This window comes from Natator depressus, chromosome 2 (genome assembly GCF_965152275.1).
Source record: "Natator depressus isolate rNatDep1 chromosome 2, rNatDep2.hap1, whole genome shotgun sequence".
Lineage (NCBI taxonomy): Eukaryota > Metazoa > Chordata > Testudines > Cheloniidae > Natator > Natator depressus.
In genome coordinates this window covers 181,087,853-181,114,777 of record NC_134235.1, presented here as the reverse complement: position 1 = coordinate 181,114,777, position 26,925 = coordinate 181,087,853, and the positions used below count along the sequence as shown (strand labels likewise).

Here is a 26,925-nt window from a genome sequence, read left to right as displayed (position 1 = left end):
TGTTTATCTGTAGGGTATGTGTCTGGTTCTTTAATTGTTTCTGTCTGTTACATAATCATTTTTGCTAGGTGTAACTTAATTACGGTGGTGGGGTAGGATTGGTTAGAGAATTTTGTTACCCTATGTTAGAACTGGTTAGTAAAATTTTAGTATAATGATTGGTTAAGGTACAGCTAAAAAGGACTCAAATTTCACTATTTAAACTGGGGTCCAAAAGGAAGCTCTTTGGGAACCAACTGTGATGTTGGACTCCATATGATTTTATGAAAACATGATAATGAGTGTGAATATAATGTAACTGGAATATGCTTCATGCACAATCTCTCTTATAAGGTATCACTACAAATCTTATCTACTGAGTGTGGTCATCCTATTTGTATAAATGTATCATTCTTGTATCTGAAACTAGAAATATGAAATATAACTCTGAGGTCCTATTGTAATTATCCAAAGTGTGGGCCATTAATGGTGGTCTGGAATCTTGATGGCTCCCATCAACTAGGGCAACTGGTTGTAAATGACTGCTTACTTGCAAGACTTCCTGTGAGTCAGACCAGAAAGAATGAAGGCTTTGGGCCTCACAGGATGTGACGATGGCACCTGGTACTGGAATTCATCTTAAACCTGGTGCTTTTCCATTTAGGAGGAGGGATGGGGATCCAGAGACACAAAAAAGATTCCCGCTTTGTGCCAAAGCTATATAAGCAGGTGAAACAGAACAAAGGAAGTTCCAGTCATGGGAAATCCCCTAGTTACCACCTGAGGTGAGGCTAACAAGAACCGCACCAGGGAAAGGATTGGGCCCAGACTAGGAAGGATTCCAGTCTGTGAAAGAAGCTTATTGGAACACCTCTGAGGGTGAGATTTTCTCTGTAATCAGTTTCTTAATGTATTAGGCTTAGACTTGCATGTTTTGTTTTATTTTGCTTGGGAACGTCCTTTGTTCTGTCTGTTATTACTTGGAACCACTTAAATCCTACTTTTTATGTTTAATAAAATCACTTTTGCTTATTAAATTAACCCACAGTAAGTAATTAATACCTGGGGGAGCAAACAGCTGTGCATCTCTCTGTTATCAGTGTTATAGAGGGCGGACAATTTACGAATTTACCCTGTATAAGCTTTATACAGAGTAAAACGGATTCATTTGGGGTTTGGATCCCATTGGGAGCTGGGTGTCTTGGTGCTGGAAACACGAGCACTTGCTAAGCCGTTTTCAGTTAAGTCTGCAGCTTGTCTGAGTCTGTGTTGCAGCAGATTAACTTATCTAGCTCAACAAGACAGGGTTCTGGAGGCCCAAACGGGCAGTGAAAAGGGGCTTAGAGGTAGTCTCAGCACATCAGGTGACAGTCCGAAGGGAGTCTCTGTGACCAAACCCGAGACACCAACTCCAGGACACAGCCCCAAAGATCAGAGCTGCCAGACCTCAACTATCTGCCAATGACAGCGTGCAGAAACTGGAGTCCCCCAGATGGACCTGATCCTGATTGACCATCAAGAAAAGTTCATCTGTCTTATTGGGAGTGGTGAGAATTGTGTATGTAGCGTGTGCAGTCTGGTTTGGTGACTGTTAATATAGAGAGGTTATGTAGCATATTACTGTGTAAGGCTCTTTCACTGGTAAAAGGTCCTGCACACCTAGAGAAGCAGTATACATCCAGAGCTCTATGTATTGGGAAAGGGTGTGGGTACTTAAAATTGACCAAGTTAGTTACACCCTGAGCCCTATGAATTGGGTAAGGGTAGGTGCTTTTTGACTGGAGCCTACGGACTGGGAAGAGGTAGGGTGCCCTAAGGTGTGCAGGTAACACTTCAGAAATAGAACATTTTGCCAGACCTCAAAAAGCTAGCCTGGAAATTGTTTTTAGATGCGGGTTTCTTCTAATTATGCATGCCATTTTCAGTAATTCCCTCAACTTTATATTTCTAGGCATAACAATTATTAAAATCTATACAGAATGACAAAATGTATTATTGAAATAAGGTTCTATCTTCCACAAGAATCAGGGTACAAGAAGGCACAATATTAAGCACAAGCAAACTTAATACTATTTAATAGAAATAATGTGACTATCTTCAAGTCCTAAATTCAACAAGCTGTAATGGAAATAAATATCAGACCTGTAAAATCTTTGATTAGCTGTGTTACCTAATTGCAACTTACATTTGATTAAAAGGCAGCAACACAACAGAGTTTTAAGGTTATGCAGCAACCTCCTGGGTGAACTGCTAGACCAAAACTATGCAAGTTATCTTGCTATGCTGATTCCCAGTACTCTGTTCATAACCTAAATGTGTTCTGTAGCAGACTCATTCTCTCCTATCCAATGATCTCAGACAACTTCTTCAAAGCCAAAGGGGCTAACACATAGAAGGCTCTGCCTGCAGCTCTCTCTCAAGAGTGTTGATCACAGCTGTGGTGGTATGATTGAGAGAGAGCCAGTCTCTCAGTTAAGCAGCTACCAACTCATCTAGTGCTTTTTAGTTCATATCCAACTCCTGGAACTCCACCTGGAAGTCACTGTGATCTAAAATCTACTATGGGTACCTGACGAGTTACACTGCTGCTTCTGGGCCAACTTCAGTTTCTGAGCTAAAGAATAGATGAGGCTAAAAGAGACCATTATGATCTAGCCTTACCTTCTGCATAATTCAGGCCACAGAACCCCACCCAGAGTTGTTCTTCAGCCCAGACCTGAAGGAGAGCTCTGTGCAAGCTCAAGTTTATCTCTATGACCAACAGAAGCTGGTCTCTCTAACATCCTGGGACCAAGAGGGTTACAACAATGCTGCATACAACAGTGGGAGATGACTGTTATTACTAAAAAGAGGGGAGATTGCCAGCTGCCTCTTCAGCTTGAGCAGCTACTGCTATTCTGAGTAAGACGCATGGGAAGAGGGGAGGGCTCACAGAGGGCTCTGTACTGCAAAGATCCCACTACCCCACCACAGGGTCTGCTGGGGTGGCTGATGGCAGGGGCCAATACACTTAGCCTTCTGCTTGGCAGATTGATCTTGGCAAGGCCACCCAATACAAGAGACCAACAACGTAGCAGGGAGCTTCTCACAGGTCTTCAGACTGCCCAGGACATCACTGCTCCTTAGCCCACTGCTCTTCTTTTGGAAGATAGGGTCTGGGACCAGAAGACTGAAATCTCAGCTTCATGACACCTCAGCAGAGGGTACTATGTGCATAAGGCCTCCTTCCATTGCAGCAGCAGACTATGGTATAAGCATAAATTCATTTTTGGGGAGGACACTGCCTAGCATTATTTGGGGGGGAAGGGAGGATTAATGTATTAAGTAATGGATGTGTGGCCTTTGGGAAGACACAGGGTTAGCCAGCACAAGAGCAAGGTCTTCAACCATAAAGTTGATGAGCATGTATGTTACCAGCAGGAGACCAGAAAGAAGGGGGGCACAGCGCAGGGCACAAGTAAATGTCAGCTTTTTGACTAGGCTTAGGGCTTGTCTACACTACTCACCAGATCAGTGGGCAGTGATCGATCCAGCAGGGGTCGATTTATCATGTCTAGTATAGATGCAAGAAATCGACCGCTGAGCGCTCTCCCGTTGACTCCGGTACTCCACCAGAACGAGAAGGGCAAGCGGAGTCGACGGGAGAGTATCAGCTGTTGACTTACCGCAGTGAAGACACCGTGGTAAGCAGATCTAAGTACATCACGTAAGCTATGCTATTCATGTAGCTGAAGTTGCATATCTTAGATTAACCCTGTGCGGTAGTGTAAACAAGCCCTTAAACTATTGCAGACATATTTCAAGCAATGATGGTGATTAGAATCAAATCAAAATCAAGAAAGTCATTCAAGAACATTTTATTTGATGTCATACATTTTTATGCATCATATTTGTTTTTTTAATTATCACTACATCATTTGGGCAGATGTCTTCACTGAGCTGTTCATCCACAATAGATCTAAAAGCAGATGAAGTTAGCTGAGAGCCTATCATTCTGGAAGGAAGCATTTCAAGAAAAACTGATTCTCAACAGTAAGAGACACCCGATTGGCAAGTGTAGGAATCTAAGAGCTTTAAAACAACACAGTAAAAAATAGAAAGCAGCAGCAGTGCCCCAGGCTGCTCCCCTCCCGCCCCGGAGCAGCAGCGGCTCCCCGGGGCCCCCCTAGACCACCTAAGATTTAGTCAGGGGTATTCTTAGTACAAGTCATGGACAGGTCACAGGATGTGAATTTTTGTTTTATTTCCCATTATAGTACAAATCATGGACAGGTAAATACCCCGACTAAATCTTAGCCTTACTAATAGCCACTGATGGACCTATCCTTAGAGCCCTGCGCAGATACAAAATTTATGTCCACAGATGCAGATATCCGCAGATATAAATCAGCATCCCTGGAGTTGCAGGGCTGTACTGGGAACCACAATGTCCAAAGCAGCAGCCTGCTGCCACACCCAGGACTCAGCACCCCACGCCAGCAGCTCCTCCAGCATGGCTATACTGCCCCCAACCCCACCCAATGCACTAACGCAACCAGGAACAGCTGCCAGCGAGCAGGGTTGGGGCCAGTACAGCCATGCTGGAGGAGCTGCCGGCTCGGGGCGCTGGCTCCTGGGAGTGGCAGCCTGATTGGAACCACAGTGGCGAAAGCAGCAGCCTATCAGGCCGCCACTCCCAGGAGCCAGCACCCCGAGCCGGCAGCTCCTCCAGCATGGCTATACTGCCCCCACCCCCACCCAATGCATAACGCAACCAGGGACAGCTGCCAGTGAGCAGGGTTGGGGCCAGTACAGCCATGCTGGAGGAGCTGCTGGCTTGGGGCGCTGGCTCCTGGGAGTGGCGGCCTGATAGGCTGCTGCTTTCGCCACTGTGGTTCCCAGTAGATCCCTACAGCACCACACATACTGATTTATATCTGCAGATATAAATTTGTTATCTGTGCAGGGCTCTACCAATCCTCCATGAACTTATCTAGTTCTTTTCTGAATTCTCAAAAAGAAAAGGAGTAATTGTGGCACCTTAATCGTTAGTCTCGAAGGTGCCACAAGTACTCTTTTTCTTTTCGTGAATATAGACTAACATGGCTCCTTCTCTGAAACCTTTTTGACTTCTGTTACAGTTTTGGCCTTCATAACATCTCCAACAACAAGTTCCACAGGTTGACTCTGTGTGGTGTGAAATACTTCCTTTTGTATGTTTTAAACTACTGCCTATTAATTTCATTAAGTGACCCCTAGTTCTTGTGTTATGTGAAGGAGTAAATAACATTTCCTTACTCACTTTCTCTGCACCAGTCAAGAATTTATAGACCTCTATGATATCCTCTCTCAGTCATCTCTTTTCCAAGATGAAAAGTCCCAGTCTTTTTAAACTCTCCTCATATGGAAGCCGTTCCATACCGCTAATAATTTTTGTTGCTCTTCTCTGTACCTTTTCCAATTCTAATACATCTTTTTTGAGATGGGGAGACCAGATCGACATGCAATATTCAAGATGTGGGCATACCATGGATTTATACAGTGGCATTATGATATTTGTTTTATCTATCCCTTTCTTAACAGTTCCTAACATTGTTACTTTTGACTGTTGCTGCATGTTGAGTAGATGTTTTCAGAGAACTATCCACAGTGACTCCAAGATCTCTTTCTTGAGTGGTAACAGCTAATTTATACCCCACCGTTTTGTATGGATAGTTCGGATTATGTTTTCTAAGGTGCCCTTATCCACACTGAATTTCATCTGCCGCTGTGTTGTGAGATCCCTTTGTAATTCTTCACAGTCTGCTTTGGACTCCACTATCTTGCGTAATTTTGTACCATCTGCAAATTTTCCACCTTACCGTTTACCCTTTTTTCCACATCATTTATAAATATGTTGAACAGCACTGGTCCCAGTACAGACTCCTGGGGGACACCAAAATTTACCTCTCTCTATTCTGAAAACTGTACATTTATTCTTACCCTTTGTTTCCTATCTTTTAACCAGTTATTGATACGTGGGAGGACCTTCCCTCTTATCCAATGACTGCTTATCCTACAACATGTTACAGAAAACTTAAATATCCAGCATCTGCTGTCTCACTCTGAAGCAAGCAACAACTATATATAACCTTAAAGGATTATTCTCATCTACTAGCCCATATTAAGCATTTCCTTTTCATTAAAAGTATTAAGACTGTTTTGTTTATCAAAATTATAAGTAAAATGTTAACAAGTAGATTTGGTACCTGGGATGGTAAAATATATAAATTTTCAAGCTGTTATAATAAAATGAGGTTTTTACACAGTGCTTAAAATGATTTCTGGTTCATTCTGTTTCTCCCTTACTCAGTTTGCAGATTCTTAAGATGTATTTCATGACAAGTCCTGTAAGGCTGCACATGGAATTTAACAGGAAATATATCACAGCCTCAAGACCAATTTAATAAACACAGAAAAGTCTCTTGTAAATTAAAGCTAAAATTATCTAACAGATTGTGGAATGCAAGTGAAGAAGTTTGTTCAAGGCAGGGTTTCATATTTAGTAAGAAAGGTTGGATATATTAATTAGTCCTCTATTGTTCTTTACTCTCTCCATTTTCTGTGGCAACAACAAAAGAATTTCTAACTACATTTTGATGTTACGTTGGTTCCATATTAACAAATATTGAACTATTAGGTGAGGAAGAGCAACATTCAAGCAGGATATGATTTAGGCCAAGATTTTAAAAAATGGCTAGCAATTTTGAAAGCCTCAATTTTCTGAGAACCTACTCTCTGAAAATCAGGCCCCTTTCATGAGTCTCAACTTGGTTACAGAAAAATTGAGGCACCCAGAATCACTAGTCACTTCTGCACACCCTAGTCTTAACTTTGACGGTATGTTAGAAAGCTATAGTCTTTATTAAGTACTCTCAGAACAACGTTTTTTTTTCCCCCAAAAGGAGGCAAAACCATTAACCTCATCCCTCAAATTAATTCCTACCCCTTCCTCTAACCACAATCACTGTACTGAAGAATCTCAGCAGTTCACAGATGTTGGGACTCTTATTTGGCTGTGAACAGTGCAGCATAGAAAAAACAGAGTTAACTCTGGTGAACGAGGACTTACACAGAGTTTCAAAGCACTATTTTTGTGACATTTCTTCATACATTTATTCTTATTTTTTGTCCTCTTATGTACCACTCCTTTAAAAATACTTCAATCATTTTTGCAAGCCATGGAATGTGGTGGAAAAAATAGAAATGCATGTTTATGTAATCTCTGTATTTTGTTTTAATCACATCTTCATGAAGTAGTTGTTAAATTACACTAGAGCCCTACACTGTTTCAAAGACAGACACTTCTTAAAAAATGCTGCTTAATTTGCTTCATTTCTCCAGAACATACCTCTCTGTTCTTATGAATTACCAGGTATCCTTAGACTTCTACAATCATCTCTTTGGTAGTGAAACAGTTCAATCACCTTCAATGAAGGTATTTATAAAAATCATTTCAGCATTTCATCTCTCAAAACTCCCAGAAATATCAATATTGATGATAGCTGCAAAGAATGTGTAATATGGTTAATCTGAAAAGAAAGGGTAAAACACACTCACTACAATGCAAGATTGTTGCCTAGGAAATTGAATTCATTCTCCTTTACCCTATGGTATACCTCCATACAAAGGTTACTAATGTGCAATTCAGGTCATATTAAAATGCCTGTGTTAGTGACCCTGGCTAAAACTAATTTATGGGATACAGGTGGTTCATAAAGCTATATAGGTAACAATGCATTTGTTTTGCTTTCACTCCTCAGCAAAACCCTTGTTTATTCTTAAGTGAGCAAATGTCTTAAATGACAGTTATTCCCCTTGCCTCACCTTTAAAGAACTACATTCCAATGTAACTGCAGGCCCATGTTTTGACAGGTTATGCTTAGGTAATGCGTTAGGTCAGTTATTACTGGGAGTGTAAGTATCATGCATAGGAACATTCCAATATCTCAAAAAGACAAGGCATGAAGTGAGAAAATGCAGGATTTTTTTGGCATATGACAAACCCTTCAATTTCTTATTTCATTAAAGAAAATAATATATACCAAAAAAGCAGACTGTAATTTCCAGTTGGGATAAGGCGGATTTAAAAAATACCCAACACCATTATATAAAAAAATAGTACCAATTTAATCTCACAATAATGGGACAGAATGGTGCTTAATATAGTAAGTGACCATACTTGAGTACATTAAGACTGTGACACTGTTTTCGAGTAAGAATGGCAAACCACAAAGACTACTTCCTGGAGTATATAAATGAAGAAAAAGAAGAGGGGGAAGTTAATGGTTTGCATCAGCATTTTCAATTTTCAAAGTAATATTTAAGAGTTGATTGGAAAAGCTCTCTCCATCTCTAATCTGTATGTATGATGAGATCCAGCAAAGTCATAGATTGAAAGAGGCATATTAGAGAACATATACATTTGCTAAGAAAAAGACTCAGTGTTGCTATAGCCATCTTGTCTTCTATTTGGAGATCTTATGCTTTTCTCTCTCCCTTAATATTCTCCTGCCTAGTAATAGGAGCCCTCCCTCACTCCCCATATCACACTGCCAGCCTGAAGTGTAAATCTGCAATACACAACCGGCCATCAGCCCACATCATGAACTATGACCATAACAGGCAGTGCCATATCTGTTAAAATGTCACAGCTGGAGTTTGCAAAGAATCATAATTTTGATTCTTTCCCACTGCTTGACCATGGGAGCTTTGGGTTCAGCCACAAAGTTTATAGGATGATTTCCTAGTCCTACACCCTCTCAAGTAAGCAGTACTGCTATTCATAGAGCCGAGATATGGATTTGAAATATTTTCTTCTATAACCCAGACTGTTTAAACACAGTATGGTCACACCCAAGAGAGCGTTATTTGACTAGGTCAGGCTTAGTTATGCATAAGTGTGCAAGACGCTTTTAACACTGAATATACAGTGCAACAACATAGCAGTGTTTTACAGAGAGATGGCTGAAAAGAGAAACTACTACCGATACTCTGAAACCTGTTACTAGGGTAATGTAATTCAGGTCTCTTTCCTTCTTCATTAACAACCACAGAAGTGATTTTGCACATGGATGGACTGGAGAAAAACTGGCTCTTGGTTAAACTCATTTCTCATCAACCTGGCATATAAACAGTGAATACACATAAAGGCAAAAGTTCTGTCCTCTCCTGGAATTCCCATGGTTCTCCCAAAGCAGATTTCACATGGCAATTTAAGGCCTGCTCTACATAAAGTAGAAGCGGTTTAACTGAAGCTGCAATTTTAAGTGGAATTAAACTGGTGAAAGTTGAGTTTAGACAAGCTCTCATGCTCAACTTGGATAAAATGCATCACAGGTGGGCTGGGGAAAACTTATCAGCATCTACTTATGCTGTTTGCACCGAGCAGATACGCAGGGTTCACAGCTTAGGGTAGAGTGGCATTATTTTTATTCCAACATAGTAAAATATTTAAATTGTAAACTCTTCTGAGCAAAGACTTGACTTACATATCTGTTCAACTGTGTACACCAAAAGTACGATATAAAAATAAATAAAAAAAATAAAAATCACATTAAAGCCCAGGTTTAATCCTGAGATGATGGAAAGCAAGGCCTTCTCCAATGAAGATTTATTGCATAACTCCAGAACGCTCCCTAAATGTAAGACAAATATATCTGAGACATCTTTCAGGACAAGTTGCAAGACTTAGTCGTTTCTTACATTAAGCATGTTTCTTATATTAAGTATATTGTGTGTTGTCTTATTGTATGATGGAAAGTGTTCATGCTCTAGGATTTAGAAAGCTGCCTTTTTATCATGTTTTCAATTATATTTTAAAGCTCCCAGATGCATGTACTTATAGGCATCTACAAATTAATATTTATACTATTTACTGTTCTGCATTGTCAAAATCGGCAACGACTCAAAATCTTAGTGCGACATTGAGCTCCTGACCTTCTGGCCCAGAGGTGAGAGCTACCAACTAAGGGTATGTCTACACTATGAAATTAGGTCGATATTATAGAAGTTGATTTTTAGAAATCGATTTTATACAGTTGATTGTGTATGTCCACACTAAGCACATTAAGTCGGCGGAGTGCATCCTCACTACCGTGGCTAGCATCGACTGATGGAGAGGTGCACTGTGGGTAGCTATCCCACAGTTCCTGCAGTCTCTGCCACCCACTGGAATTCTGGGTTAAGCTCCCTGCCTGATGGGGCAAACACATTGTTGTGGATGGTTTTGGGTACATGTCATTAGTCACCCCTCCCTCCGTGAAAGGAGCAGCAGACAATTGTTTCGCGCCTTTTTTCCGACCAGATGCCATACCACGGCAAGCGTGCAGCCTGCTCAGCTCAGCTCACCGACACCACCGCTGTTGTGTCCTGGGTGCTGCTGGCAGCAGACAGTATAGTAGGTCTGCTAACCATTGTCATCCACTGCTTCCCCTGCAACTCTGCTCTCCTGCAGCTCAGGGGATCCATTCTGGTCCTCCCGCGTGCTGCTAATCGTCGTCATACACCGCTTCCGCTGCAACTCTGCTCTCCTGCTATTGTCTCAATAGCAAATTTCTCCATGTTGTCTGTCATGGGCTCCCGGGTACATGTGTTCTTCCTCAGGAAATGTCATCCTCCACCGCTTCCACTGAAACTCTGCTCTCATGAATCCACCTCGCAGGTCCTCTCGTCGTTCTCTATAAATATCTATTCTCGTGGCATCCGTCTTTAGCCACCACTTCCGCTGCAACTCTGCTCTCCCGCAGACGTCATACCACGGCAAGCATGGAGCCTGCTCAGATCACCGCAGCAGTTATGAGCATCGTAAACACCTCACGCATTATCCTGCAGCATGTACAGAACCAGAACCTGTAAAAGCAGGCGAGGAGGAGACGGCACCGCGATGACGAGAGCGATGAGGACATGGACACAGACTTCTCTCAAAGCACGAGCCCCAGCAATTTGGACATCCTGGTGGCAATGGGGCAGGCTCATGCCGTGGAACGCCGATTCTGGGCTCGGGAAACAAGTACAGACTGGTGGGACCGCATAGTGTTGTGGGTCTGGGATGATTCCCAGTGGCTGCGAAACTTTCGCATGCGTAAGGGCACTTTCATGGAACTCTGTGACTTGCTTTCCCCTGCCCTGAAGCACAAGAATACCAAGAGGAGAGCAGCCCTCAGAGTTCAGAAGCAAGTGACGATAGCCCTCTGGAAGCTTGCAACGCCAGACAGCTACCGGTCAGCGGGAAATCAATTTGGAGTGGGCAAATCTACTGTTGGGGCTGCTGTGATGCAAGTAGCCGATGCAATCACTGAGCTGCTGCTATCAAGGGTGGTGACTCTGGGAAATGTGCAGGTCATAGTGGATGGCTTTGCTGCAGTGGGATTCCCTAACTGTGGTGGGGCCATAGACAGAACGCATATCCCTATCTTGGGACCGGACCACCTTGGCATCCAGTACGTAAACCGCAAGGGGTACTTTTCAATGGTGCTGCAAGCATTGGTGGATCACAAGGGATGTTTCACCGACATCAACGTGGGATGGCCAGGAAAGGTACACGACGCTCACATCGTTAGAATTCTGGTCTGTTTGAACAGCTGCAGGAAGGGACTTACTTCCCAGACCAGAAAATAACTGTTGGGGATGTTGAAATGCCTATAGTTATCCTTGGGGACCCAGCCTATCCCTTAACGCCATGGCTCATGAAGCCATACACAGGCTTGTACAAATAGAAACTGCAATTTATTAATGCAATACAATCAAGTTGTCACACAACTTTAGATAATGGAGAACAGTAAACAACTGTGTAGCAAGAAATTAATGACAAAAAATTCTTGGAATCTTGAAGAATCACAATATAGCTGTCTTAAAATATTAAGGTAAAGTACATACTTATATTAATTTGTCAATATTATGTATGTATAAGTCAACCCCTAATGGGGCATACAGGCCCTCATCCTGCAGATATATGCTTTTTAGTGTGAGTTTACCTGATTAGGGTGATAGTTACTACCAAAAGTTCAGCCATTTGTCAGATACAGTTGCTAAAATAAGAATGTTTACTAAGAAAACAGCACTTTTTTCCTACATTTTTCTTTGAAGGAAAAGGAGAATTGACTGGTACTTCACTCACCAGTTGGTACATAGGATTTAAAGTGTCCTGATAGTCTGTCAACAAAGGCACCTAGGACATCTAATCCAACTAACGCCACCTGTAGAAAATAAAAGAAAGTATTAGATATATATAGTATATCACTAGACAGTTCTTTAAAATATATTCTAATCTGTCTATAAATACCTAGGCTGGCAACTGATGTAGTCACCCATATTGAACCATCAGATCAATATTCGAATTAGAGAGCTGACAATTACTTTCTAAAGGTTTTATATAAGGTGAATAATTTTAATACTATATTTAGGCTCGATCTAGTATGTTTACATAATACGCTGCACTTTGGATTTTTCAGTACCTTTTGCATTCTTCAGCCAAAAGGGAGCAATTTTTAGGAATGCAACAATTTTCACCTATAATGGATTTAAACTCAAATGAGTCATGTAATTTTTGCATTTGTAATTGACAATGATTTACTTAAAATTCATTTGCTAAAGGAACAACAGATACAGTCAGTAGCAGACGTAGAAACATAATTGATGTCAGGTTCCCAGCCCTATGATCACTCTAGGTCACATGACCTCTGGACTAAAGAGGTCATTTTTAAAAGCATTCTGGCCAGCTGTCTAGGCATTTCACTATGCAGTTGAAAGCACACGTGGACATCCTATCTTTAACCATGAAGATCACTTAGTAATATCTTATTGTACTTGCCAGAACTTTCAAGTGCTTTTAAGATTATTTCTATTCCTGTTTCCCAATCTTAAAATTAATCACGCAATTAAAAAAAAAATTGTGATTAATCATGCAATTAAAAAAATTTAGCCAAACACTCAGGGATGCCAGGACGAAGGTAAAACATTCAAATTATAAAATACTTCTCTAACAATCACTTTGCTTCAGCAAGCTGGAAGAACCTATAAAGAAGGAGAAGCGATATCATCATTTGGCCTCTCTCCCCCGCCAACTCCATGAAAGCACGTCTGGTAGAGAAAGATTTGGAATGGCGGAGATGGTCCCAGCCTGGAAAGGAGAATCCTAGCTTGTTAAGGCACTATACCATCAGGGTGAGAGACTCCTTGATTCAAATCCTGTCTAGTTTATAGAACTCAGATTGCAATTTTAACTTTTATTTCTTAGGTAACCAACTGATCTGTATGTTTATTACTTATGATCACTTAAAAATCTATCTTTCTGTAGTTACTAAATCTGTTTAATATTTTACCTAAAACAGTGTGTTTTGGTTGAAGTGCTTGGGAAATCTGTTTAGCATACAAAAGCTGGTGCACATCCTCTCCACATTGAGGGATGGGCAGAATGGGTACGAACTTACACTGGTCAGGCTTCTGACCAAGGCAGGATGATACAGCTCTGGGGTCCTGGGCTGGGGATCTGTGGGAATTCGCTGGACTCTCTCTATTGTTAGTTCATGAGTGGGTAGGAGAAACATTCATTTAACTCAGCTGCATGTATCCCTGCCTTTAGATGGCTGTGTATGTGCAGTAGCTGGAGAGGTTTGCAGCTTGTCACAGCATCACAGTGTGAGAGAGCGCCCAGGTTGGTACACCAGAAGGCTCAGCAGTACCCCAGTTTCAGGTTGCACCCTGGGGAACCCGTCACACACAGCAAAAGTAGTCAACATAGGACTTAAGTGAAATGTAGAAGATAAGCTTAATATACTGAAACCTGTTTCCAAAGCTTTGGACAATCTACAGAAATACAGCTGCTCTATTGCTGATGCTGTTGAAATTTGGAAATAATTTTAAGCAACGCTGCAGGAAGCAACACTTAAAGTTAAATTTCAGGCACTGAAGAAGCAAATGGAGCAAGCACTCACCCACCTCATTTTCTTGCCAATATCCTCAACACAAATTACCAGGGTAGATGCCTAACTCCTGAAGAGAACGATGCTATTATAACATGGACATCTACACTCAGCCATCAAATCACATCAACCATAATTATTTTCAAGGTTGGAGTTGAACCATTCAAGTGGTATATGTTTGCTGCTGAAGTTTTAAAAAGTCAAGGCACTGAACTGGTGTAAGTAATTTGTTATGCACCTGGAATCAGATTTTACTGAAGCGCTAAACCAGCTTTTGACATCAGTAGTCTCTTCCGCAGATACAAAGAAAATACTGTCCTGGACATGTAACAGTCAAGATGTAAGGGATGTGGTTTTATTAGGCTGCATCTTTATTAATTTAACTATTCTGGGAACTATCCAGCAATAATTCACAGTGTGGGTCATGATTCCTTTCTAATTGTTTCCAGATGGTGAAGAGCTGCAGTCAGCCTTCAGGCACACACAAAACTGATCCCCAACCTGTTGCTTGGACCCCAAACACCCTCCTCTATATGATGGTCAAGAGGCAAGAGAAAGGGAGTTGTCTCTTCAGAGTACCAGATATTAGGAGCCCCAAATCCATTACACAGCCTCTTTGCAGGATGCCTTCCACTCTAATTCACTTCCAATTTATCAAGGAACAGACCACCCATGAAATCAGTACCCGCACTGCACACCTGACATGTGCTAAACTATGACAACACTAACATTACCTTCTGATGTACACCACAGGGTCACTGAGCTCCTGCTAGGAAGGTGAAAACCAGCCATCCAGGCCAATCCAGCAGTGAGAAAAACTTCTCCCCAATCCCAAAAAAGGAAACTAGCACAACTTCCTCACCAGACCAAAAAAACAGGGGTGGGATGGTGAGTGCTGCTAATTTAGGTGTGACATTGGTTCAAGATGGAGAAACAGAGTTTATGTACCTTCCCCCATGCAGGCGGGGGCCAATGGCTTACATGAGTCCCACCAGCCTACCCACCTAGCCAGATGATTACGTCCTGCCCTAACCATCCCTAGTCTGCAGCCACATCAAGAGGGTGACCCCTTAAAGGGGCCACTATATTTCTTTCCCACCAGCTAAGACTTTTCTGCTTTGGAGCAAAATGTTCTGACCTTCAGCTCAACAGCTTCTTGTGGTGGACATCATCCAGCTAGCACGTCAGCTATCCAACTTCATCTGAATATTGTTCTGTGAGACACAGGCAGGGTAGATAAGATGAAGAGGGGCTGTATTGAAATGATCATCAGATCTGAATATCAGAACTACCTTGGGCTAGAATCATAATCATCAGTCCTGTGCTATGTAATATCTTCCTCAGAACCCTCGGTATCACAGGGATTGGTGGAAAGGCATACAATTAGCTTAAATGTCTGAGGGATGAGAAAATGTCTGTCAGGAAGCCCTGGACTTGCACGCCCTCTGAAATAAAATGTGACATTTGTTCTGGTCTACGGGGCAAAGAGGTCTATTGATAGACATCCCCACTTATGAAACATGTTCTGTAGGACTGTCTTTGGGGGCCACTCATGGTTGCCTGAGAACTGCCTGCTGATCTGCCAACATATTCTGAACACTGGGAAGGTACAGAGCCACTGGTGTGATCTAATTCAGAGTGCACCAATCCCAAAGTCAAAATGGCCTCCTAAGAGAGTAGAGACAATCTTGCTGTCTCATCTGCTGGCATAATGCCTAGTTGCGATGATGTTACGTGGATCTATGGAGTTCGGCTAGGAATGCTTTGCATGCCAGGTGGATGGCTCTGAGCTGTAGGTGGATTAGAAGCAGAGAGAGGACCTATGTTTACCTTATGTATTTTGAGTTTGAAGGTAATCTAGATGAACTCCCTATCCCTAAATGGAAGTGTGTGTCACCAGCGTCTTAGTAAGTACAGGTACTCCATTCCATACCTGAAGAGGTCTTTCCACCAGTTTTATGAGTTCTTCCTGGTCTGTGAATATCACTGTTCATGTGATGCCTGCTGGACAGACACACCGATTTCAACTGCTCCTGCATGGAGCATAGGTGAGGTCTGGCAAATCACATCACATCACATCACATAGGTGTATCAGGCCATGCGTCCCAAGAGTCTGAGGCATTACTCCTAGTGTCTTGGGGTAATCTTTAAGTTGGTTGATGAGGTTCATCATCATTTGGAATCTTTCTTATGGTAAAATCACTGATCTGGAATCTAACACTGCTCCAATGAACTATGCTTTGAGTCAGAGTAAGCATGAACGTCTCTGTTGATTTTAAAGCCCAGGGCAGTGAGGAGTTTTAAGAGTTCTTGGATCAAGTTGGTCACTTGCTGAGGTGGTCTTCCTCAAATCAGTTAGTTGTTGATACATGGGTAGACCCGGATTTCTTGTCTCCTTAGACAAGCTGCCATGACTGCCAAGCACTTGGTGAATACTCTGTGCTGTGGAAAGATCAGAGACTGTATTGCTAGTGAGATGTTCTTAGTAGTAATCTGAGATATTTCCATTTGGCTGGATGAATGGAGTTGTGAAAATAGGAGCTTCTGGGTTGAGAGCCACAAGCCAGTCATAAGGATCTAATGAGGGAATAAGTTCACAATCCTGAACTTGAAACAGTGGATAATTTGTTGAGACGTGAAAGGTCCAGAATGCGCTGCCCACCCTTTTTTTCTTGGGATGAGAAAATAATGGGAATAAAAACCTTTGCCCCTGAATTCTAAAGGCACCTCCTTTACTGCTCTAAGTTGTAGAAGGGCATCCACCTCTTTTTGTAACAGTATCCTGTGAAAAAAGTCCCTGAAAAGGGATGGGGAAGAGGGTAAGGGACATGAAAGGACTGAAATTGGATAGAATAGCCCTTGTTTACAATTTCCAGGACACACTGGTCATAAATGATCAAGTCCAGACTTCCGAAAAATAAAAGGCAGCTGCTGGTTGGGTGAGGAGGGGAGAGAAGGGAATCAATCCTCAAGAGATTCTGCTCGACTCTCAACACAGGTATCGAACCAACTGCCTGGCTGAAGAGCTGCATCTTCAGAGGAATAAACTAAAGGGTCACCTACACTGAACTTTCTTTCTCGGTGGCTCTAAGGTCTTCTGGGTTTGGTAATAGTACTGAGCAGAGGGAAGTTGCCTGAAGCAAGATTACTGTCCTTGGGGCTGGAACATTTAGGTCCAGTGAACATGAAGTAGCCATGGAGTCCTTTAACGAACAGTGGTCCTCATTTGTTACAGGGTTCACTGCCCTCAAAAGGAAGGTCCTTGACTGTAATTTGGACCACGTTGAGGATCCCCGACACCTGGAACGAGGAAGACCTCATGGCCACCAAAGTTGTCATAGTATGTATGACCATATCAGGCACATACAACACAGCCTGTAGGAAAGTGCGGCCTATCAACTGACCCTCAGTTACAATGACTTTCAATTCCTCTCCATGTTCCTGTGGTGGCTTGTCTATGAATTGAGACAGCTTTTCCCAGTTCAAGTAGTTGAATCCGTCTGGACCCGCTCGTTATGTACACAGGAGGCTAACCCAAGCTGCCATGCAAGGCTACCGAAGGCTACACTGTTATTATTGGCACACTATCTTAAGCGCACAGCTAGCACGTCTGTCTATGCAACCTGGGATGCACGCTTCCTGCTGCAACGTAAATGTATCCTTGGAGAATAGGGCTCGATAATTATCCATGCACATCTGGAGGCTGGCCAATGAGTAAACCTTGCTCCTAAAGAGGCCTAGTTTCTTCAGGTCCTTCTTTTTGGATGTGGACATGGGAGGTCCTTACTGTTTTGAACACTCCTTGGCCACAGCCACTATAAGCAAACCTAGTACTGAGTGGGAATTAAACTATTCAAACCCCTTGGAAGAGACATTTGGTCTACCCACTTGCATGTGGCCAGTATTGATGATGGAATATGCCATAGGTTATATGCAGGCTCCAAAAGTCCTTCATTTATTCGCATAGCAGACCTGCTGAGCAAAGAAGCGCACAGAGCCTCTGCAAAGCATCTGATGAGGTCCTGGAATGCCTTTTTCTCCTGTCTTTTCAGGATCTGAGACTACACTAATTCACCTAGCTGGAATGGTCTATATTGCCTCTTTGCAGAGGAGGAGGAGGATCTAATCCTGGGGACAACAGATGATGTAGGATTGTGTACATAAGGCTGTACATCCCAGGGCATCCAGTAAGGCCAACACTGCTAAGGATAGGAGCACTAAAGTGGGGAACAAATAAGAGGGGTACCAAGAGGGATGCTCTCAGAGTATCATGTCTTGTCCTACTACCCCTTACAGAATTCTCCCTAGATTCTCACCTGTCTTGGATCAGCAGTGCCCATTTATCCATCAACAATAGAGAGAAGATAACAAAACTGTCAAAACAAAAATAACCAATACAAATACAGGAAGTCAAGAAGCAACTGTGGATCAAAAAAATATCCACTGATTAACCCCCTCATACTAGAATTAGCCTGAGATTTAAAAGATGCTACAAAAGCTACTCATTGTTTTGAACAATTAAAGGATTTGTTTTTAATGTATATACAACATACAGCTTCATCCCAACAGACAGCAAGAAAAGACAGCAAGCTTTGTCACCCAAAAATTATATCCTAAGAGGATAGCAACTCAAATTTCTAAATGTTTAGAAAAAACACTGATCACCGGGAAACATCCTTGCAGATTTTCATAAGAGCTGACATTTCTCCCTCAAACATTACACTATCTTTGACAGAATGAGTACCAAAATCTCAAAGCAGATTCCTAGATTAGTTATCTAGCTGAAAAACAGAATAATTTGATCCACCTGGCAAAAGAGAAGTTGAAGGGTTTTGTGGTCCTTCCATGTGGCTTAAAACACAAGGCAGAACTTCCACAAATTAGAATAGCTAATATGAAGGCTACAGTGCAGGTTACTCACAGAAAATGAAAATATATTTCTCACTGGTCAAAAGGCTTATGACCCAAATAAAGGAAAAGAGATCAATTGCTTTTTGCAAAGTTTAGAATGCTGAACTGGGCTTAGTGCAGGAATGGTCTGTAGAGATCACTTTACCTACAAAAGTGAAAATAAGAATCTACAATGAAATAGAAAGTCTACAATCCTTTCTCATGGCTTTCACTCTGGCAGGAAGATTACCTCGAGTGTCAGAAAACGGGGAGACACCAGAGACAGCTATTACAGCAGGTCTAAGGACCCGAAGTGTCACTTTAGAACATCCTAACTCCACAACTATTAGTGAAAGATAAGAGCCAAAATTACAAAGGAGTGAAAAATACAACTGAACATGGCAATAGAAGAAAACAGGGTGCGTGGCACAATACAGTATTGAGACAAACTGAAGTAAAGCTTTTTAGACTTTGTGAAAAAACCTTGTATCAGGAACTCTAGGATTACTTTTATGGAAACAAAAAGACTACTTGTTTTTGCCCCTCGATTGAGGCTAGAATCTACAAATGATTCAGTAACCCCAGTACTGAATGCTTATTCTGGTTCCAGAAGAGGCACTTCATACAATGGAGATGAGGCAGAACCAAGGGAAACTATTTTATCAGAGATCTGTAGAGTTTAAGACAAGAAAGGACAATTAGATCATCTAGTCTGATCTCCTATATATCGCACAGTCCATTACATTTCACCCAGTTACTCCTGTATTGGGGCCCAAAAACTTGTGTTTGGCTAAAGTATATCTTCCAGAGAGGGGCATGCAGTCTTTATATGACTACGTCAAGAGATCCTTGATAATCTGATCCAATGGTCAATTACCATAATTGCTACAAAACTGTGCCTTATTTTCAGTTAGAATGTGTCTGACTATGGCTTCCAGACATTGGTTCTTGTTGTCTCTCTCTGTTAGATTAAAGAGCCCTTTGGTGCTTGATATTTTCTCCCCGTGAAGGTACCTACACACTAATCAAGTAACTAAGGAATTTTTTCCAGCCCTCAAATCTTTTGTGGCTCTTTTCTGCACCCTTTTCAAATTTGTCAACATGCTTTTTAAAACATGGATACCAGAACTGTCTCACCAATGCCATAAAGACTAAATCTTCTCCCTATTCCTGTTCGCTACACCCCTGTTACACATCCAAATGTAGCATTAGCCTTTTTTGCCATAGCATCTGAGTCGGAACTTACATTCAGTTGCTTGTTCACTATGATCCCTAAATCCTTTTCATAGTTCTTGCTTACCAGGATGTATTCCCCCCTTTTGTAGGTATGGCCTGCATTTCTTGTTCCTAAATGTATAACTTTACATTTAGCTGTATGGTTCCAGCTCTGTATGACTGCCTGTCATCATTATTTACCATTCTGCCAACGTTACATAATCTGCAAATTTTATCCTCGCTAACTTTATAGTTACTTCAGATCACGGATGTAAATGATGAATAGCTTCAGATCCCTGTGGATGCCCACTAGAAACACCCTCATTCAATGATAGTTCCCCTTTGACAACTACTTTTGAGATGTGAGTTGGCCAGTTCTTTATCTATTTAACTTGTGCTCTATTGATATTCTCCTAACATTTTAATCAGAATATCGTGTAATACTATCAAATGCATTACAAAAGTAAGTATATTACGTCCATGCAGCTACCTTTCTCAACTAAATTTGTAATCTCATCAAAACATGAAATCAAGTTTGACAACACCTATTTTCTGTAAAACTATGTTGACTAGCATTAACTATATTCCTATCCTTGAATACTTTATCAGTTTAATCCGTTATCAGTTTTTCCATCATTTTGCCCAGGATTTATGTCAGGCTAACTGGCCTACAGTTATCTGGGTCATCCCACTTGCCCTTTTCGAATACTGACACAACATTTAGCATTCTTCCAGTCTTCTGAAATTTCCCCCATATTCCAAAATTTATTAAAAATCATCATCAGACCAAAGACTGCAGCCAACTCTTAGGATTCTTTGGTGCAAGTTATCTGGCCCTGCTGATTTAAAAATGTATATCCCTATTAGATGTTAACTAACATTCTCAATTACTAATGGACTGGAAAGCACTTTATCATATGATAGGAGTACCTCATCCTGCTTCTTTCCACATACAAGACAGATATTTACTGAACACTTCTGCCTTTTCTGCATCATTAGGGCTCCGTGTTTGCCACAGAGGTTGCGGAAGTCACAGATGCCATCATTTCCTGAGACCCTCCGTGACTTCTACAGCAGCCAGTGTGACTGACCCGAGGACAGCCCAAGCAGCTGGTCCTGGGGACAGCCACACCAGACACTGTTGGGAGCGGCTCTGCAGCCAGCTGCTCGGGCAGCCCCACAGCCAGCTGCACGGGGCAGCTGGCTCTAGGAACCATTGGAGCAGCAGCGAATGCAGCTGGCCCCGGGAGCAACGGCAGAAGCCGCAGCTCGGGGGCTTCCCCACACACATGCAGCTGGGGCCGCAGGCTTCCCCACAAAAAAATTAAATCGGGGTACAGTAACTCCTCACTTAACGTTGTAGTTATGTTCCTGAAAAATGCTACTTTAAGCGAAACGATGTTAAGCGAATCCAATTTCCCCATAAGAATTAATGTAAATAGAAGGTTTTTTTCCCCCTCAGTTTCGCTGCTGCAAGGAAGATGACTAGTGTCTTGGCAATTCATTCTACTGATGCAGCAGCAACCACGCTGAGATTGTGTATCTGTGGTCTCATGAATCCAACACCTTATCAGTTTACATTCAGTTCACAGCTCAAAAAGTCATGAAGGGCACACTTTAAATGACTCTGTACTGAAGGATTAAGATTTTTTTAATGCATTCAACATTGAAAGAATCAAGATGACAGTCCCTTGGAAAATGAATAAAATCATTCTTACACAATTAACCTGTGGAATTCATTAACACAGGACTATCATTCAAGCCAAGAGTCTAGTATGATTAAAAAAACTTAAAACAGTTAAATGGATAACTTCCGCTGTTGCATCAGATAAAATAACTCCTCAAGCTCAAGGAGAAAATTTTTAATCTTCCTTTAAAGCATCTTGTGGTGACCATCATAGACAGGCTACTGGATTAACTGAGCAATTGGACTAGTCCAGTATTGCAATTCCTACTACCCTTGTGTTGATGTAACATACTTGTTTTATTTTGTTTCTGAAGGGTGGGGTGGGGAGGGAATTCTGCCCTTTGTGTGTATAAAACTCAATGTCAATAGGAGTAATGTGCACGAAGGGAACGCAAAACTGAATTCTAATTAGCCTGCAAGCCTTTTACATTATTAAAGTCTATTAAGCTCTGTAAGAGCCCTATTTGTACAGTACAGTATTTGATCATTTAGAATACTACATATTTCTTGCCTTTCTACCAGTCTTAAACAAGGCACCCAGTCATCTTTACATCTAAAGGAAACAGAACATTCTGATGTGAGAAAGAAATTACACTTTGAAAAGAGCATTATTTATCTGTAGCTAATGGTATCTTTTATGAGCTTTTACACAGAACACACAGAGGTGATGCTTGTCTTTGTTGCCTATCTTAAGTGTACACTTTTTTTAAATTACCATCCTGCTAAGAAAAATGTTATCAGTTGCTCGTCATCCAAACTGAAAGCATTATATCTTTCAAACCTACCCAATTTTGCTATGTGCCTATATGAAATATCTCTACCCTAAAATAAGGAATTTAAGGCCAAGAACACAAAATTATGCTAAATATTTAATAAGGAGCCATCTCTACACTAACATGACCTGTAATAATTGATGTGCTTGTGAAAATAGCTGAAACTGATAGTGTTCAGAGCTCAATCCTAAAAACAGGCGTAAATGTTATAAAATAATTCACAGATCTGTAATGTCTATAAATGCTAAAAAAAAGTTTAATTACTGTGCCACCATCACAAACATGTACTACTATACTGTACAAACTGCTCTGATATTTGCCTGTTGAGCTGTAATCTTCAATGAACTATTGAAGCAACAGAACTAATTTGAGAGGCACTTCAAAATGACTGATAAAGTCGAAACTACCCCTGCAAACAAAAACAAAAAACCCTGATGCTCCCTTAACAGACTTGAGTCCAGCACTATGGAGCAACACTGCCACCAGCTGACTGAAGCGCAAAGCAACTGCAGTTAAGCAGAAAAGGAGTACTTGTGGCACATTAGAGACTAAAGAATAAATGGACACAAATCACATGTCAAGAATTATAACGTTCATAAGCCAGTCGGAGAACACTTCAATCTCTCTGGTCACGCAATTACAGACATGAATTCGCTATCTTACAACAAAAAAAAACTTCAAATCCAGACTCCAGCGAGAAACTGCTGAATTGGAATTCATTTGCAAATTGGATACTATTAATTTAGGCTTAAATAGAGACTGGGAGTGGCTAAGTCATTATGCAAGGTAGCCTATTTCCCCTTGTTTTTTCCTACCCCCCCCCCCCCAAGACGTTCTGGTTAAACTTGGATTTATGCTGGAAATGGCCCACCTTGATTATCATACACATTGTAAGGAGAGTGGTCAGTTTGGATGAGCTATTACCAGCAGGAGAGTGAGTTTGGGGGGGGGGGGGGGGCGGAGGGTGAGAAAACCTGGATTTGTGCTGGAAATGGCCCAACTTGATCATCATACACATTGTAAGGAGAGTGATCACTTTAGATAAGCTATTACCAGCAGGAGAGTGGGGTGGGAGGAGGTATTCTTTCATGGTCTCCGTGTATATAATGTCTTCTGCAGCTTCCACAGTATGCATCCGATGAAGTGAGCTGTAGCTCATGAAAGCTTATGCTCAAATAAATTGGTTAGTCTCTAAGGTGCCACAAGTACTCCTTTTCTTTTTGCAGATACAGACTAACAGCTACTACTCTGAAACCTGCAGTTAAACAGTCGCCCAAGTGGACAATATGACGATGTTGCCAGTGTTTCTCCTGGGCATCCAAAAGCAAGAGAATTGACTACATTCACTCCATGCACCCAGAATTAGCACTTTCTTGTACACTTTAGCTAAAGATACATAAAGAAAAATGTGAAACATGGGTCATCACAAACCTCCAGAAAGATACAACATAACTATTCATACTGAGAAAACTATACAAAAGATGGCATGGATAAACTCAAATTTACACTTGGACCCTGAAACAGCAATCACTAGTTAACCCCTATAAAATACACATTTAGTGAAAGATCACTTGTATGGCCTACAAAAAATAAAGGCAACCCCATAAAATATGTACCTGAGTGAATATAGGGCATATGGAATGGGAGGGGTCAAAAATCAGGATGACAAAATGTGAGAAAACATAATCAAGAACCACACCAAAAAAAAAAAAAAAAAAGAGATGCACCAAAACATCTCTCCATAAATTACTTTTCTTACTGCAATATTTTAAATGACAAATGCTAGTACTATTTTTATCCAACATGAAAGCAGAAAATATGAACACCTCTTATAGGCCAGAAATACGCTGTAAAACAATCTTTCCAACTAACAAAATCCACTTTTCTGAAAAACCTCTCTTTGTGGAAGGAAGAAAGAAACGAGATATGATAGGCAAGAAAAACTGGGGTCCTGTTCTGCTCATTTATGATTTAAAGATAATTAAGAGCATCATCCCTTTTTAACATGAAAAATCCTGTTACAACCACTGCACAAAACATTCTTACCTTAAAATTACTAGAGTTAACCCATCCTGTTAATTCGTCAATCACTTTATCAAGGCGCTGCTGATCCTGCTCTAGGTCAGTGGATTTACTGGGGTCAGCCAGATACTCCAGCAATTCTTGGCCGATTTGCATCCTGCGGCTCACATCTTTCTGCTGTACCTGATCATAGAAATAGTCCATATTGCCAGACTCCATCGTGGATTTGAACGAAAAAGTTTATTAGGAGAAGAATCAAACTGCTTCAATACCAAAAACAAGACACACACACACAAAGTGAGGGGTGGCGTGGGGAGAAGTGCCCAGCTGGAAAAGTAGCCGCCAACGTTTCACCTCCTTCTCCTGTTCTTCTCCGCAGACAAACCGGCCAGGTGAATACAAGGCCTTTAACCGAGAAACACACGAACAAAAATCCTTTCAAATGCATTAAATTAAATCTCCAGTGATTCCCTTGTGAGGCTGCTGGTGACGCAGTCGGGGAGGGGATGTTTGCAGGATCCTCTGATTTCGGGGAACTGTTTTTTATTCAAGTTTTCAGTGTTTTTCACTATTTCCCCCAAGTTTCCTTTCTTGCGAAGTTCCAACTGGGGGCGTCAGGGCCACAGGCACTTTCTGAGGAGATCCCCAGAGGCCGGCGGTGAAGCTGCTGGCGTCTCTCCCCAGCCCGCAGGCCCGGCACGGACCCGCCGCCGCCGCTCAGCGCAGTGGGCAGCGGCTCCTCGTCGCCAATCGCAGCCGGAAGCAGCGGCGGGGCCGGAGCGGAACTTTCATGCTCCCTGGCCCGGGGATGGATGCGGCTCCGCGTCCCCGCCCCCGGTCTAAACTTCAGCCGCTCCGGACTCGCCCCGCAGCGGCCCTGGCGCGTCCTCCGCTCGGTCTTCGCTGAGAGGGTGGGGGGCGGCAGCCGCGGGACCCCGCGGGCTCGCTCAGGCGCTTCTCCTGCCTGCGGCGGTTCCTCGGTCCCGTGGAAGGTTGCGTCCCCAGCCCCGGCCCGCCCGGCGCCCGCCTCCGGGTGTCACTCACCCTCCGGGCCCCGCCTTGCTCCTCCCAGAGCCGCCGCCAGCTCCTCCGCGCCGCCGGGCTACTCTCAGGGCGCGCGACACGCCCGCGCGCACGCCTGTGGCGGCGGCAGCTCCCAGTACCGAGCCCGGCTCGCTCCCCGCGGCGCCGGCCCTCCGCTGGCACAAGTCCAACTCACAGAAACCCGCGTGCGCGCGATACAGCGTCCCCTGCCTGACCTCCGCCTCTTTTCCCGCCTCGCGCTGCAGCGTGCGCGCGCTCCGCCCTCTCCCTGACTCGCGCGGCAGGGCGCGCGCGTGGTCTTGCGGCTCCACCTTTACAGCCGTCAGCAGGCGCATGCGCTTGTCGGCTGCGGGCTGCTGAGGTTGCGACTGTTCGGCCACCACCTCCCCAGGAAGAGGAGCGAAGGTCCTTCCCTTTCTTTACGTGCCTCCGCAGGGCCTGTGTACAGCGCTTTTCCTCAATAATCAGCTGGCGGGCTGAGTCGGGGAAGAGAGAAATCGCGGAGGATAAAGCCGGCTGGACCGAGGTGAAACGGTCTGAAAGCGGCTGTGGCTGTCAGGCAGTGCAGGAGACACCCCTTGGGAGGGGTCCTGCGGCTGCTTTAAAAGCCCCGGCGCGCAGCTAACTTCCCTGCGGCAGCCGTGCGCTCATTGCTGCAGTCCCCGGGGGCCGGGCGGAGGCGGGATAAGAGGGCAGCGCACGCCAGCGAAAGCGGGGGGAGGCGGAGGCAACAGCAACAATCCCCCCCATGAGCGAGCGGGGGACCCAGGGTTAACCGTTTGCATGAGCAGAGAGTCCCTCGAGAGGCGGGCTGAGTGAGCTGCACTCTGGCAGCCCTACCGCCGGCTCGGCGGACACGTTCTCCAGCTGCAAAGCCAAAGTCATGGAGCACTGTAGCGCGGGCAGGGGTCAAATGGGGTCCAGACAGTCCCCCTGGCCCCAGAGCTGAGATTTCCGCTCTCCACCACCGCCACCCTGGGTACGAGCAGCATTGCCGGGGGGGGGGAGAAACTACAAGGAAGAATCTGGGCCAGCCCTGGTGCAGGAGCAGTGCAAGCAGGGAGGTGACCCTGATGTTTTATGTATGTGGTGCAGTTGTCGCCTTGGCAGTCCCAGGATATTAGAGACGCAAGCTGGGTGAGGTAATACTAGTCCAAGAAGAGCTATTACCTCACCTTGTCTCACTGATGTTTTATATCAAACAGATTGCAGAGCTCTCTCCCCAGTGCTGATTGGCTCTCATCCCCTCCTTTTGTCGTTCTTTCCATCCAGCCGTTCTCAAACTTCTTTGCACTGCTACCCCCTTGTCGACCCCAGGAGGGGAGGCCTGCTGCCGTGGGGGGGGATGCTGAAGTCCAAGGGCTTGTCTTCATCT

General features: G+C 43.2%; 1 protein-coding gene across 35 annotated transcripts in view; it reads right to left on the bottom strand.

Moving 5' to 3' along the window:
* The window catches only part of CLASP2 (cytoplasmic linker associated protein 2), a 270,485-nt gene extending 244,966 nt beyond the window's left edge, over positions 1-25,519 (bottom strand). For 10 of the 35 annotated variants that reach the window (XM_074945431.1, XM_074945440.1, XM_074945453.1 and 7 more), the window contains exons 1-2: positions 24,531-25,517; positions 12,116-12,194 (exon numbers count right to left, since the gene is read on the bottom strand). In XM_074945431.1, coding sequence (XP_074801532.1) covers positions 12,116-12,194; positions 24,531-24,725 — 274 coding nt within the window. In that variant the 5' untranslated portion in view covers positions 24,726-25,517. Of the gene's footprint in view, positions 1-12,115; positions 12,195-24,530 lie in introns of all 35 variants that reach the window. The other 25 variants (XM_074945438.1, XM_074945450.1, XM_074945454.1 and 22 more) reach the window with 7 other exon arrangements.
* Positions 25,520-26,925: the final 1,406 nt, after the last annotated feature.